Source organism: Hylaeus anthracinus, unplaced genomic scaffold (genome assembly GCF_026225885.1).
Source record: "Hylaeus anthracinus isolate JK02 unplaced genomic scaffold, UHH_iyHylAnth1.0_haploid 2, whole genome shotgun sequence".
NCBI classification, from domain to species: Eukaryota; Metazoa; Arthropoda; class Insecta; order Hymenoptera; family Colletidae; genus Hylaeus; species Hylaeus anthracinus.
In genome coordinates, this window is record NW_026534838.1 from 7528698 (window position 1) to 7544445 (window position 15748).

The window sequence follows — 15748 nt, forward strand, 5'->3', positions numbered from 1 at the left end:
AGTACTTGAAGAATTCCTCGGATAAAAAATTTGCAAGATTAATTAAGATATTCGAAGCTTCCACAGCTCAGGTTTTCATACGCGCATATCGTTTTACAGATACGCGTCTCCTTCACAAACTCCATCCGAGATTTCTCCCTTATCGAGTCAAAGATTCCAGATGCGCTGCCTATTACAGAAGGCATTCGTCTGGATACAGTCAGTCGAGAAATCGTTTTCAGTGATTTTCCGAACCGCGGAAACAACGATGTTTACTACTGGCAACTGCCTTCCATCTTCCTAGGTAATCAGATCACTTCTTACGGCGGAGATCTAAAATACACGGTGCGCTACGTGCCGGCGCCAGGTGGTCAAAGTTCTAGAAATAATGCTGCCGATGTCGAATTGATCAGTGTAAGTAAGTTGAGTCACTAGGAATGACTCCTTATGGCCAGGATACGAAGAATTAACTCCCTTTAGACCTCATACGTACGTTGAATAATTTGTTACACAGGCCAACAACATCAATTTGTTGTACTTCTCGCGGGAGTCTCCTGAACCGAATACACCACAAACTTTCACAGTTCCTCTATTAGAACAATTCTGGCAGCGCACCGATGGAACACAAGCTGATAGAGAGCATATGCTAATGGCCTTAGCCGATGTGAGCGCGATTAGGATAAAAGCTACTTACACGACTCACACTAATGAAGCCGCGTGAGTTATTTATTTGCCTGTTGGAAATACGGTAACGATGTATGGATTGATAACTAAATGATTTCGATACGTTGGTCGCCTAGGTTGTCCTTGGTGTTCCTAGACACGGCTGACAAGTATAATACAGGAAGAACTCGAGCAGTTGAGGTGGAGGAATGCACCTGTCCGATTGGTTACAAAGGGCTTTCCTGCGAGGATTGCGATGTTGGGTACACCAGATCCGATCAAGGTGTCTATTTAGGCGGTTGTGAACCTTGCAACTGCAATGGACACTCTAGACAATGCAATCCTGACACTGGAATTTGCGAGGTCAGCAAAGAAATATTTCTAGTATTTTTCTTTCTTGAAACCCTAGACCAACAACATTTTTATAACTTGCATTCTGTTTCTAGAATTGTGAACATCACACTACTGGGGAGTTTTGCGACGTCTGTGAGCCAGGGTACGAGGGTGACGCGACACGAGGAACCCCGCACGATTGCGTATTCAGAAGACGTAATCCAAGTCATTGCAATTGCAACGAAGCTGGATCGCGCAGTAGCACATGCGTCGCTAACCGATGCGACTGCAAGCGTAACGTGGAGGGTCCCGAGTGTAACCGATGTCGGCCATCCACCTTTGGATTATCCGCAAACAATCCTGATGGCTGCAGCGAGTGTTATTGCAGCGGTGTTACCGACCAATGCCACGAAAGCTCGCTTTACGTGCAACAAATACCAGTGCTAATCTACGACGCCAAGCACGGATTCACTCTCACCGATTCGTAAGTATCCATTTTCTAATTTCATGGAACTGAATGTGCAAACCGTTAGGAGAGCTCTGATCTGCAGGACAAGACAAGAGGTGATCGACGAGGGCTTCGAGCTGAACATCGCCATGAACGAGATCGGCTACCGTTACCCGGACAGTCGAGGCCGTAGGTTGTTCTGGTCCCTGCCACCTGTATTCACTGGCAATAAGGTTAAAAGCTACGGTGGCAATCTGACCCTGACCCAGCACATCACCGCACACCCTGGTGCTCAAAGTTATAAAGACCAAGACATCATTCTAGTTGGAAACGGGATTACTTTATTCTGGACAAACCCTGTGGAAATTCAACCGAATATACCCTTGGTACGTACCAAAATGAAAAACAAGTAATAGGAATAGGCCCATGCACGGAATCGACCCAGTATAACTGACTGGCCCCATTTCCTTCTACGATACTAATATCTAGAAATTAATTTTTATTTCGTCTAGACGTACACGGTACCACTGAGAGAATCAGAATGGAGACGTCTAACCATGGAAGGGCCACGTGTCGCCTCTCACGTCGACATTATGACCGTGCTTTCCAATCTTGAAGCAATTCTAGTACGTGCCTCTCACAGCGAAAGGATGGCAGCCACCTACATCAGCGATATTAGCCTCGATACAGCGGTTGAACACGCAACTGGAAACAGACGAGCTGTCCAAGTAGAGGTTTGCCGTTGTCCGATGGGCTACGTGGGCACATCTTGCGAATCTTGCGCTCGAGGCTATTACAGAGACACCAACAATCGCTCTGTCAGCTACCTAGGCTCTTGCATTCAGTGTCCCTGCAACGGGAACGAAGAGAGCTGCGACATTTCCAGAACTGGTCAAGTAAAATGCCATTGTCAGGAAGGATACACCGGACAATATTGTCAACAAACCGGTACGTATACCGGAAACATGAATTCCAATACACTCGGAATGGTTTGAAACTATTCAAGCAACAGTTTCAAGTCCAAGGAGGACCTTAAGACTAATGTTCCTTTATAGTCCCATAATTGATACTTAGATTAAACATTTAAAACGTTACATGGGTTAGGTGAAGTGATGGTAAGTCTAACACCGATGAAGATCAAAGTAAAACCATACACGTGGACACCGTTCACGTGCAGTTACGAGTCCTTGGATCCATTGTATATCTATTTTAATCTATCGCCGTTCCGGGGTGCGCCCCTAACCGCACATAGCACCAGACCTAATCCAATCGTCAAGACCGAGAAAGGAGCCTCGCGAACCTGTCACGTATACGTGCAACTAGAACCCTGCAACGTGGAATGCTACATCCAGGATTATAACAAAAAAGAGCTGATCAAAGTCGTGACGTCGATTACACCAGGTTTGACAGACCACATGACAAGAATATTTCATCTTTGTCGGTCTCTGGGAAATCAGGTCATCGTGGATGTTACTTTCATTCGTGTTTCAATTTGTTATCCTCGTCAAACATCCTCCTGATACGCTCTGATACATATCCCCGATGTAGTAGCGCCTGTTCAATAAGATTTTTATTACAAACTTGCTTGATAGAGCTTTTATGGGATTCAGACGCTTAATCGTGTTTTATCGATGCCGATGTAGGATTCTTGAACCATCTGTGGGAATTGTCGAGACAACCATAGAAATAAGTATACCGGTACGGGTGTGACTACTCCAAATGTTCTGTGGATACCCGCTCGGACAATTCGTCGGAAACAGCGTCCTTGAGATTGCTTTAAGCTAAATTCCTAATCACCGTACATCAAACGCATCTCCTTGTCGAATGGATGTCGAACAAGACCTCTTTCGTTGAATGTTTTTTCCTCATTGTTTCCATTATATGTTTCTATGTTTTTATCGTTCTGTATTTCTATATTTCAAATCTGTATGATGCTTTTGCAGAGGATCCTTCTGAGACGACGACCATCGCACCGAACCCCAACGTATATCCGCCAAAGATTCTGGTACACATCAAGGGACCAGAGCTCGAGATCGTTAAAACAGGAACCACCGTTAGATACCATTGTTCCGGCAGAGCTTTGGATGACGTAAGTAAAAATGAGTATATCCAAAAGTATATCGACTGAACGCATTTCACGATAGGGACCCTTGCACGTCAAATGGGAGAAACTTGGTGGCCAGTTACCCCCTGGACGTAGCGTAGACGATAACCTTGGCTTATTGATCATCCGGGACGTGAAAGTGTCGGACAGTGGCATCTACGTTTGTCAAGTTAGCGATGGTGTACACGTCGCATTCAAGAATGTTACTCTTACCGTTGGAGGTACGACGAATCAAGTTTGGTTAAGTAATAATGTTCCTAAGGATTTAATTTTTTATTCTTCTCACCGTCTTTCTACAAATGCTTGCTCTGTATGGATGCAGCGTTTCCGAAAAGCTTACTAGAGATCCCAGGTACATGTAACAACTGTATTGGGTCTCGGAAACAATCCAATTCTCTTCATTTGATTGCGAATCAACGACAATTGTTTACACTCCTTTGAAGGTTCGAACCCAGTCTCGCCTAGAGCCATCGTTGCGCCAACATCATTGCAAGTAGTCGAAGGAGAGCCTGCAGAGTTCCGTTGCGAGGCTAGTGGAAATCCCCCACCTCAAGTAGAGTGGATCCGCGTCCATGGTGCCATGAATCCTGAAGTGGTAATCCATGACGGAGTTTGGTTTCTGCAGAGGGTGACGAAGAATGACGCCGCAGAGTACAGGTGTCTGGCTAGGAACAACGTCGGCGTGGATGAACAGATAGTTATACTTTATGTTAGAGGTGATTGACCTACTGGCTAATAAAATCGTTAAACTACAAAATAGATTCTATAGACTCTTGAAATCATCCGTCGATAGAATATCCCCCGCCACGAGTCGGATTACCGCCAACCATAACGCCGCTGGAATGGACCGGCAAAATTGGAGAAGTCATCAGAATAACGTGCACCCCGTCGGATATCGCAAACGTCACTTGGACCAGAGATGCAAACTTGCCTCTGTCTCGCACGGCCAATCAACGCGACGGAGTGCTCACAATCATGAATCCAACTCTGTACGACTCCGGCGTCTACGTGTGCACGGCCATCAGTTACCTCGGGACCCAAACAAACAGCACCATTACCATAACCGTGCTACCTCATAGAGTACCGGCTTCTGTCAGAGTCAAGCCTGAGATGCAAACCGTTCCACAAGGCAACACAGCCGAGGTGCGATGCGTCACCGGCGGGGAACCAGGTGAACAGATAACATGGAGCAAGCATCATCAGCAACTGAATCCCAACGCGCAAAACATAGGCGACACCCTAAGGATCGTCAACGTCCAGGTCTCCGATCGTGGGGTGTACATTTGCCACGTGACCGGGCCAAACGGCAACCACGAAGCTAGTGCTGTCATCGAAGTTGAACGTGAGTGAAAACTTCACTAATCTCGATAGAAAGCACAGATGAAATGATAATTCCATTATTTGTACAGCTCGGGAAGCCCCCCGTCTGGAACTGTATCCCAAAGACACTCAGACTGTTAGACTGGGTGGGTCAGCGGATATACAGTGTCGAGCGATTGCTGGCATACCAGTGCCGGAACTACGTTGGTACCGCCAAGATGGCAGACCGTTCCTTCATAACATTAGACAGCTACCTGGTGGAATCCTCACGCTTTCCAACATCACGATCGACGACGGTGGTGCCTACGTCTGTTCTGCGATGAACTCGGTTGGCTCCGACTCGGCAGTGGCTTACATAGACGTCCAATCCGTACCTGTGATCACCGTTTCACCCTCATCCGGAATTCTGAACGTGAAACGAGGCGATAGAGTGCAACTGACCTGCAGCGCAAACGGAATTCCACAGCCCAACGTCGAGTGGACGAAACACGTGGATGGAATTCGAGAATCGTAGTAAGCTACATTTCAGCAGATGAAAAGCTCTGGCTACATTTTTCTAACCAGATATTGTCTCTCCGCAGTAGTCCGGTGTTCAGACAGGACAATGGTACTCCTCGCACCGCTGTCTACGAGATATACTCTGTCTCTGATCACGACGAAGGGTCATACACTTGTCACGCGATGAACGCTGCAGGAGTGGTTGAAGAACGCGTCCACATACGCATAGACGATGACAACGAAGTCTATCCGCCATGCAGAGGCGATGTCCCGTGCACCGAAGACAACCGACCCACGCATACCGATCACGATAGTCACGTGCGTATATTTTCCTGCGATAACGATAAAACACCTAATTGCAACGATTAAATCATTGTCGCACAGCGTGTTCCTGTCGGACCACCTCAGGACTACTTCAGGATACCTACTGGCGGCAAGGTGGAGATGCGTTGTCAAGCCCTTGCGTCGGACGGTAATCATATTCTATTGGATTGGAAGAGGAGTGATCATCTTCCATTGCCAAAAGGCAGCACGGTTCACAACGGTATACTGAACATTCCCGACGTGGACAAAAGTGCCGCTGGAGAATACGTTTGCCTGGGCATGGATCACGCTGGAACTATCCTGTTCAAAGCCAAGTCCCATCTTGAAGTATTGTGTAAGAAAGCTAATCTTATCAAATTCGAATGAGACATGCCTAATTATGATTGGTATATTTGCAGCTCTGCCCAGAATTGTGTTGAAACCACCTCGACAGACGGTTGGTCCCGGTGAGAATCCCTCGATCCATTGCAGTGCCACTGGAGACGAACCAATGACCATTGAATGGGAAGCCATAGGACGTAGTCTTCCATACAGCGTTTCCCATGATCGTGGCGTCTTGCAGTTCCATGGGATCACTTACTCTGACGCTGGGAAGTACGTCTGTAAGGCGACAAACGATGCGGGAACCGCTGAAGCTGTGGCGGAGGTCCTAGTGAACGGTATGTTCCAAGTTTTGGCCTATTTTCGTCTACGTTGTGATATTATGATATTATGATATTATGTAAGTAAAAATACTTCTTTCAGAACACTCGTACGAAGACATGATCGTTCGAGCTGACCAAAGAGACGTAGTTACTTATGTTGGTCAACCTGTACGTTTGCGATGCATTGTGCGAGAACGAACAACGATACATTGGAGCAGAGAAGGACTACCACTGCCCTCGTATGCCAGAATAGAGGACGATTATCTTGAGTTGCCACGCGTCAGGCCTGATGACAGTGGAAGATACACCTGTCAGATCCAAACCGCTCGTGGAGTATCCAGCGATTATATAAATCTAAACGTCTCACGTAAGTCTAACAAGCTTATTCTTGTGATTTCATATTGTGTCTTTCAGTTTGCATTTAACTCATCTCTCGATTTAAGAATTATATCCGTTATATAAGAGTTATATCCGTAACTCTCTCAAGTCAGATAGGAACGAAAAGTGAAGCTTGAACGCAAAAGCCAAGATGTAGGAATCTTTCAAACGCTTACAAGATTTTACAACATAATTCACGTCGTATGTCACTCTTGCCGCTAATCTAATCCACTACTAAGGATATTCGCACATACAATCACTATGGATTAGCTCAGCTGTCCAGGATTTACAATAGTCGCGTTATTATGTAGTAGTTAATTTGTCCCCGGATTGCACTCGAGCGAATCGAACCCAGTGCGGTCAAAGAAAGTGTATATGCGGCGTTCAAGGATGCGTCTTCATGGATTACTCTTGCTTCGTCGATATTCAGTACTTCAATGGTAATAGCGACTACTCCAACGACATCCCGCAAAGTCGACACTATCTTCAGCAACGACGTGGTTTGTTTTCAGATATTATGTGTTCCTGTGATGTATCTTCGGATTAACGCTTCTCCTTATTAATCGACTTCGTTTTTGTCCACTTGTCTTGCTTACCCGTACATCTTGTTTCGTTCAGAGATATTCACGTGCAATGATCACATACATTTATCTCATAAAACACGGTACACTGGAGCTGGGTGTTCGTTCGTGCGTGCGTGCGTGCGTGCGTGCGTGCGTCTGCAACCTAATCCTCGAGCTTCTGTTTGACAGAAATCTCTCCATTTTAGCAACCGTCATGCAACCTGCGGTCAGCGTAGAAGTATCTCAGGATCCTGTTAACATCGGGGACACTATTGATATCCGTTGCGCCTGCACCGGCACTCGCAATCCTCGCTACCATTGGTCCAGACCGAACCATCCCAGCTTACCACCGAATTCTCAAGAGTACGAAAATGTTTTGAGACTGACTAGCGTCACCGTGGATGACAGTGGATACTACAGGTGCACAGCAGAGACATCGGAGGGCATCTTCGAAAGAGACTTCAATCTTGTTGTTCACGGTAAGATTAAAGGTAAATTTATCTTACTTCAAATGATACAAACATTAATCGATTCAATGTTCTTCTTATCTATGCTGACAAAATTGTTCTTGATGTAAGTATCCGCTAACTATAGCAGAAAGAGACGGTTGTCGATTATATTCGCTGTCTACCTAGGTGGACACAACGATGCACCAGCAATTGAGACCAAGTACGCACCCTATGGATCCAGCGTGGAGATGAATTGCCGTCCTAATCTCGATTCACCCGACAAATTTCAATGGAGCAAGCTTGGAGGTCTTCTGCCACGCGATGCCCACACCTTTGAGGTATAATTATGCTTTTCGAACAAGTCCGTATACCGCTGGATCATTTTCCCGAGACTCTACACTGCTTCAGTCTGCGCCATTCTTTTCAGAGTAAATTGAATCTGACCAACGTTAAGGCTGAGGATGCAGGAACATACATCTGCACGGTGAACAATGATCACGAGAGTATCGAAATACCCACTGTGCTAGTAGTGACAGGAGTAGTCCCGTATTTCAGCCAAGCACCTGAGAGTTTCATCGCTTTGCCACCTCTCCCAGACTGTTACTTGAAGTTTAACATCGAGGTGTCATTCAAGCCTGAAAGTTACGACGGTATCATCTTGTATAACGACGAGGGGAACCGTGGAGATGGCGACTTCATCATGCTTTCACTGATGAGAGGATATCCACAATTTAGGTAAATGTGTAACTGTTTTTGACGAAGCCAAGTCATTTCTAGTTTAAAGATTATTTATGTATCAAATTATTCTTATTCTAGTTTTAATCTCGGTTCTGGACCAACTGTTATCCAAGCGGATAAGCCGGTATCTCTGAGCGAATGGCACACAGTGAAGCTTCAGCGTGACAGAAAAGAAGGAACGATGTTAGTCGACGGGGAAGGTCCTTACAAGGGGACAGCTACCGGCAGGAAGCAGGGATTGGATCTGAAGGAGCTGATGTTTGTGGGAGGAGTCCCCAATTACAATATAATCAACAAAAATGCAGAAATGACCACTGGTTTCGTTGGTTGCATCAGTAGACTTGTTATCGGTGAGAAGGAGGTGGATTTGAACGGTAACCAGGCAGACAGCATTGGAATAACGAACTGCGAGACATGTGCTGAGAATCCATGCAACAATGGCGGTGTCTGCCAAGAGGCTGCTACTAAAAATGGATACACCTGTCTTTGTCGAGCCGGTTACAGCGGAAAACACTGTGACAACGTCGGTCAATCCTGCTTCCCAGGTAATAGATAGTAAATTGATGCAGGACACGTGAAAAGTCTCGGTATCATTGTTGCGTAATGATTGATAAATCGATTTATGATAGGCGCGTGCGGAGAAGGTAATTGCGTGGACAAAGAAACCGGATTTGAGTGCTATTGTCCTTATGGTAAAACGGGACAACGGTGCGAGAAATCCATGAAGATCTACGAGCCAGCTTTCCATGACGATAAGTCTTTCATCGCTCATAACACACCCAAAGCCCTTAGACGGTGAGCGTTTGAACGAAGCATGTGCATGGTTTCCATATAGTTCGATAGTTTATTGCCAGAGTAATAGATGTTTTTAATTTCAAAGTTTTGCTTTTTATTATATACTTTGCATTAGTAGACAATTTAAAGATTAATGATGAGGTTCCCTATTGAATACAATAGGGAATATTGTATACCAAATGTACCATTGTATTCAGTGAACAACTCTTACACAATTAACACGAATCCTTCATAAGCGATTCTCAAGTTCAACTATTAACCTGTGTAGTCTTGATAACATGGTATCCTAATCCTAATAGATGAAATTGTTTTCAGGACGAGAATGAGCACTACACACAATCGATTACAATCACGCAACGCACAAGTTAGATCAAGGCCACATCATCACAACAATCTGCACCACACGAAACATTAGTCTCTTCACCAAATTGATGCACATATAGGAAAAAAAAGTCATTCAAATATTTGATCGATTCTAGGAACAAATCAAATTTTTCGTATAACTGCTATTTATAGTTGTCAGTCAGCATTATATACATATATATTATTATATTTTTTTTATGAGAATTTTATTTACATTAGATGTTTTTCTCTTCGCCTTGTACGTGTCGTAGATCTTGTGGATGTCAAGCCTGTAATGAGTAGTTCCTTGAAATGAACTTCATGGTGCTGTAATATTAGATTATCAATTGATTTACTTATTATACTTGTTATATTTCAACCCTTTGCAATGTCTAATCATTTTTTAATGGAAACTTGTCTTTTAGGAAGAATTCAATATTCTTTTCTATCTTTCTCTGCGAGACTTCTTTTTATACTGTCATGAATATAAATTCGTTGCTTTTAAGGCTGCAGAGGGTCTTTTTGTACAGCTTCTTAAATAATACATTTAACGCATTGTGTTAGTCATTTTACTTATTATTATTAGAGATAAGGCATTAATTAGGTCAATGCCAAATGAATTGCATTCAACAGTCGTCTGAAGACTTGAATAAACTGCCAAGGTTGTGGCGTTATGTATGACTCGCATAAACACACAAACACAGTGGCATGTGTAAAATGTTTGTACTTATTTGTAAGAACCCGTGTATACCTCCCGAGTGTTCCAGGTCTGTAATGACCTTTAATGTATTCGACGGGCTTCAAGAAATGCTATAAGTATAAATATAACTTGAGATGCAAATAAACATTGTTTTAACAGGAATCACTATGTCATATATTTATTTTTTCTGGCTGTCCATACGAATATTCTTTCATACCTGTAATTACTAGTCAAAAACCACCAAATTGTAGCGAGGTGAGTTCTAAGATATACACAAATTATCTATCTGCATTTCTGTCGTATAATGATAATCTTGCTCTTACTGAGAGCAATTTTTTTTAAATCTATATTAACATAGAGTAACTACTTATTCTGAACGTTTTCTGATAGGTTGAAAGTGGCATTGAACTTTAACCCTCTGGACAGCAAAGATGGCATCCTGATGTACTGTTCCCAAAGCGATGAAGGTCTTGGAGACTTTGTGGCACTTGTCGTCAAGGACAGACACGTAGAGTTCAGATATGACATAGGTTCTGGCTTGGCGATCATCAAATCCAATCATGTTCTTCAACCTGGTGTATGGACACACGTATCGATAAACAGAGACTTCAAAGAAGGAAATCTTACGGTGAATGGGGAACCCCCGGTTGGAGGCAAATCTCCAGGCACTGCGCGCACGATGACACTCAACACCCCACTATATATCGGTGGCGTCGACCGCAGGAGAATCACGGTCAACCGAAATTCTGGTGTCGATCGCACTTTCCGCGGTTGTATTAGCGACGTGAGCATTTCGTTAGTGTTATAACAAGTTAGGTTTAGAATGAATTATCGCCATAACACTTGTTCCGATGCACTTTTAGCTTGGAGTGTCTTCAATGAACGTGGACATACTAAAGTCAGCGATAGACTCTGCCAACATTGACGACTGCAACGTTCTCCGCCCAAATCAAACAAAACTAATCACCACAATCACCACGACACAATCTACTACGACACCCTATGATCCCTGTGCCTTGAAACCGTGCATACATGGAATGTGTCAGAGCACAGATTCAAATGAGTATTCATGTACCTGTGAATATGGATATGTGGGCATAAATTGTGAGAATATCCTAAAACAGTGCGAACTCCTTCTCCCCTGCAGGAATGGAGGATCCTGCATGGATCTCCATGGGTCCTATAAGTGTGACTGTCGGCTTGGTTACAGTGGACAGAATTGCGAAAAATGTAACTATCGAGAGCATTAAGATCGATAATCATAATTATGCAAAGCTTGTTTTAATTTTCTCATTGATTTACAGTGGCAGAAATAACATACGATGTGGCATTCAAGGGTGACGGGTGGCTGGAATTAGACAGATCTGTAATGATCCATAACGAAGAGCGTGACGTTGTGGGTTTCGAGATCTCGACGAACAAAACCAAGGGATTGATTATGTGGCACGGACAGTCACCGAATGACCTCAATCCTGATCATTACATGGCCCTTGCAGTAGTCGATGGGTAATTATCGATAATTTCATCAAATTATCTGTTTCTACAAGTGTATGTTAATTATACACACTCTTTTCCAGATACGTGGAGTATCAATACAACTTGGGCACTGGTCCAGTTATTATCCGCGTCACTGCTCAAAAAGTGGATGACGGAGAAAGGCACAGGATAATTCTGAAACGCAGAGGTAGCGATGGCAGCATAGAATTGAATGGCGAGCACATGGAAAGTGGTGCCAGTTATGGGACACAGCAAGATCTGAATACCAGGGGCAGCGTTTACTTGGGTGGTGTGCCTGACTACACTATGACTTATGGAAAATACCAAGAAGGCTTCTCCGGTTGTATTTACACCATGGAAGTGCAGGACTCGGGAGCTATCGATATCGGTGAAAAAGCCATACGAGGGAAGAACGTTTCTCCGTGCACAAGGTAAATAGAAATTGTCTCATTCGTACAGTGCATGTCATACATGCATCAACCTCCAAAGGGTATGACCAGATAAGGAAGACAAATATTTTTGTGAACTTTATCCATCGATACAAAACATTTCCACTATGGAGATTGATATACTCGTGATGCGCACTATACAGGGTGTCTCAGCCTAAGTGATACGGAGCTCTAACTCCAAAACTATCGGCCGAATGCAAAATTTCAAATATGGAAATTGCATGGTAAAATGAGACTCATGTTTCAGCGAGAAGAAATTTTTGTTAGCGTTGTTATTTAACGAGATATGATGGTCAAGTTTCGTTTCTCGAATGGAACTATATATTTTTTCTTATACCATGTGATAGTACTTTTCAAGACGAATTCGTTAAGCTTTAATGTATTTACCCGACTTTTATTAGTTTTCAAGCTATAACGCTTTAAAGTTTGCTCATTTTCAAGGAAAAAACCGCAGTAAGCACCATGCGGTTCTTGAAATCGATACAGAGGGTCTCGTTTGGGATTCTAGGCCCAACGAAAGAAAATGGCAAGAATCCCAATATTCTGGGCCTAGAATCCTAAGTGAGACCCTTCGTATCGATTTCAAGAACCGCATGGTGCTTACTGCATCAATGGGACCGTATTGAAAATTTTGCGTACGGTCGATAGTTTTGGAGTTAGAGCTCCGTATCACTTAGGCTGGGACACCCTGTATGTATGATAATTATATGAGATCATAGTTATTACAAGATTTTTTATGCATTAAACAACATGCATGATGTTTCACGCTACTCAGGGCAAGGTGGATCCCGTCTTCTTTGGTATTCACTGATGCAGACACGGACATCTTCGATGCGTTTGTTCCCCCACCTCCTGTAAACATTATCCATCCAAAGCCAGCAGCCAATCTGGCTGCTTACAATATCAAGCATTACTCATTGTTAATCCTACTCCAAAACCTACTCGCCTTCACCATGGATGTGCGAGAACAGAGCTTGCTTTTTACAGTATTATGCATAGACACCGTCAATGCGATGAAATGTATATTAAGTTAAGTGTTTCATGTCAAATAGCATCCAGGGAGTAGGTGTTTCTTTGCACACAGCATACTTGATAACTTAAAACAGAGAGACATGTGTTCCCCTAGATGTTGACATAATGATTCTTGTAATTACTACATTTGTAAATTATTTAATGCTTCGTTGATGTCTGGAGCAAGATAAACTGTCATGGTATGTTCAATTTAACAACGATCTTTGATTCAGAGCCAGAAGAGTCAAGGGCCGAGTGGTATAAGTTCAAAAGATTCGAAAATTGACTCTTCGAAACTTATACCACTTCGTTCTTCAAACTAATGGATTTTTAAATGATATCTGTTTGCTTTTTCATTTTACAGTGACCTGGACGATAGACTTCCAATGCGTGGTGATCTTGGAACATTTCAATAGAAGGTAAATTTTCTGAAAGCGTTGATTTTAGTTAAAAATACATTTTACAATCAAACTAACAACATTTTATAGTTTCTACAAAACATGAAAGAGAATATCAATTTAATTTTTTGCCCTAATCTTTAATTCGCTTCTCGTCTAATTATACCTGGCTTTCTAACTGAACTGCCATCAGCAACTGAACGTTCAGATGATTATGAAGAGATACAATAATATTATACCAAATTACATATGTTATCACTGCCGTTATTTGATTTTTTTAGGCTCATAATACATCTTTCTTGATCGTTCGCTAAACATGGAATACCAATGCCCTTTCACAATACAATTCTAGTCATAATGCTCCAATGACTTATCTTCAAAGTGGAATAATGATTTGTCCATGATAAGTTTTCAATCTCATTAATGACCTATCATTTATAAATCCCAATAACTATTGGAAAAAAAACCTCATTTCATGGAAAGCTATACACATTGAGTGCAAAGCAATTTTCTTTCAGCATTCGCTTGGACCAACCATAGGCAAACGCTTATAGGCGACCGCATTCATATTTGAACGAAAACCTAGAGTTTATCGCAAGTAAATAATACACGATACTTGGTTTCGATAATGCACTGACTAACAAGGGAACATATTCAATTGTCGCATGCCGATTTTCAGCAAATTTATGTGATAGGTAGTACTCAACAAAAATATTTGACACGTATTTTTTTCTATTAGCAATCGTCCATATCGAAGGGGTGAACACAGTCCCCATAGTTGACGGTGAAAACCATGTTTTTTTAAATATCTTGAAAACTAGAGGAGCTAGTTAAATAATAGCAAAATAATTTATTGGTTTTTCCATTGCTGGTAATAGTAGTAGTAGTAGTAGTAGTAGTAGTAGTTGTAGTAGTAGTAGTAGTAGTAGTATAGTAGTACATAAAACGATAGTAACTCTCAAGGATCATTCTTGTCACGATTTTTATAGTTATTAAGCAATCATCGAGGATTTCAGTGAGAATTTTCGCTTCACTCGATTGTTTGTTACATTCTATAAATGAATTATTCACTTTTACGACTCGTCAAGGATAGTATAGATATACAGGGTGTCCCACAACTCGGGGAGGAGCCGGAAATGGGGGGGTAGCTGAGACGATTCAGAACAACAATTTCCTTTGGAAAAATGTCGGATGGGGCTTCGTTAAGGAGATATTAAGGGAAAACCCCGATCAATCAGAGCGCGCGTAGACCGTTGGAGCGGCCGCGGTAGCAAAGGCTACGCGCTAGGTCGATGCTTGGATGCACGTCGAGTCACTTGTTCGCGTGCAAGCGCGGCCACCAGCGCGTAGCCTTTGCTACCGCGGCCGCTCCAACGGTCTACGCGCGCTCTGATTGATCGGGGTTTTCCCTTAATATCTCCTTAACGAAGCCCCATCCGACATTTTTCCAAAGGAACTTGTTGTTCAGAATCGTCTCAGCTACCCCCCCATTTCCGGCTCCTCCCCGAGTTTCGGGACACCCTGTAGATCGATTTTTATTGAAGGATCATCGAGGATTCCAGTTTTAACTACACGTTACTTTGTTAGAAATATTCACTTTATTCTATTGTTTATTAACCTTATGCATATAAATAATGGACCTTGGTACTCGTGAAAGTTAGTATAGATGATTAGGAACATTAAAAAACCGGTGTTGATACGATGTCGATTGAAATTAAACTATGTCAGATGGTTCCGTTGTCTTAAATTGTTTAAAACTATTTAAATAGTGCATATGGGTTCAATCCATTTAGAGGAGAAGATTCCTAGAAGCCTAAGCTTTACTTTGAGTATGCAAAAGTTTATGAATTATTTGTAAATAATCGATAAACAATCGATTAATACACGAGTGTACTCTGTGCATGCGCACTGCCGTTTCCAGCGTCGGTGCTCTCTATCCTTCTCGCACGGTATATCTTTCTCTTTCGCACAATTTCAAGAATCAGTGGCGCCATCTAGCGGTTGGATCAGGGAAGCTCCGGCTGAGTAATAGGATAACAGAACGCTAGTGGAGGTCTACGCTCGAACCTGTGCGAAAGAGAAAGATATACCGTGCGAAAAGGATAGAGAGCACCG

At 42.9% G+C, this 15748-nt stretch overlaps 2 protein-coding genes across 4 annotated transcripts in view; both read left to right on the forward strand.

The window, feature by feature from the left end:
* LOC128893094 (basement membrane-specific heparan sulfate proteoglycan core protein-like) overlaps positions 1-10440 on the forward strand; it is a 95710-nt gene extending 85270 nt beyond the window's left edge. The window contains exons 33-55 of one of the 3 annotated variants that reach the window (XM_054153862.1): positions 100-393; positions 494-696; positions 780-1005; positions 1089-1459; positions 1527-1809; positions 1936-2371; positions 2528-2824; positions 3367-3512; positions 3568-3748; positions 3971-4243; positions 4321-4869; positions 4937-5360; positions 5429-5663; positions 5730-6003; positions 6068-6328; positions 6414-6680; positions 7003-7191; positions 7461-7745; positions 7890-8041; positions 8131-8438; positions 8520-8986; positions 9071-9236; positions 9552-10440. In XM_054153862.1, coding sequence (XP_054009837.1) covers positions 100-393; positions 494-696; positions 780-1005; positions 1089-1459; positions 1527-1809; positions 1936-2371; positions 2528-2824; positions 3367-3512; positions 3568-3748; positions 3971-4243; positions 4321-4869; positions 4937-5360; positions 5429-5663; positions 5730-6003; positions 6068-6328; positions 6414-6680; positions 7003-7191; positions 7461-7745; positions 7890-8041; positions 8131-8438; positions 8520-8986; positions 9071-9236; positions 9552-9651 — 6387 coding nt within the window. In that variant the 3' untranslated portion in view covers positions 9652-10440. The remainder of the gene's footprint in view (positions 1-99; positions 394-493; positions 697-779; positions 1006-1088; positions 1460-1526; positions 1810-1935; positions 2372-2527; positions 2825-3366; positions 3513-3567; positions 3749-3970; positions 4244-4320; positions 4870-4936; positions 5361-5428; positions 5664-5729; positions 6004-6067; positions 6329-6413; positions 6681-7002; positions 7192-7460; positions 7746-7889; positions 8042-8130; positions 8439-8519; positions 8987-9070; positions 9237-9551) is intronic. The other 2 variants (XM_054153864.1, XM_054153863.1) reach the window with 2 other exon arrangements.
* LOC128893003 (basement membrane-specific heparan sulfate proteoglycan core protein-like) overlaps positions 10194-15748 on the forward strand; it is an 11900-nt gene continuing 6345 nt past the window's right edge. Inside the window, exons 1-7 of the mRNA XM_054153702.1 lie at positions 10194-10240; positions 10669-11062; positions 11142-11508; positions 11583-11784; positions 11856-12206; positions 13419-13435; positions 13600-13654. Of these exons, the coding sequence (XP_054009677.1) occupies positions 10194-10240; positions 10669-11062; positions 11142-11508; positions 11583-11784; positions 11856-12206; positions 13419-13435; positions 13600-13654 (1433 nt within the window). The remainder of the gene's footprint in view (positions 10241-10668; positions 11063-11141; positions 11509-11582; positions 11785-11855; positions 12207-13418; positions 13436-13599; positions 13655-15748) is intronic.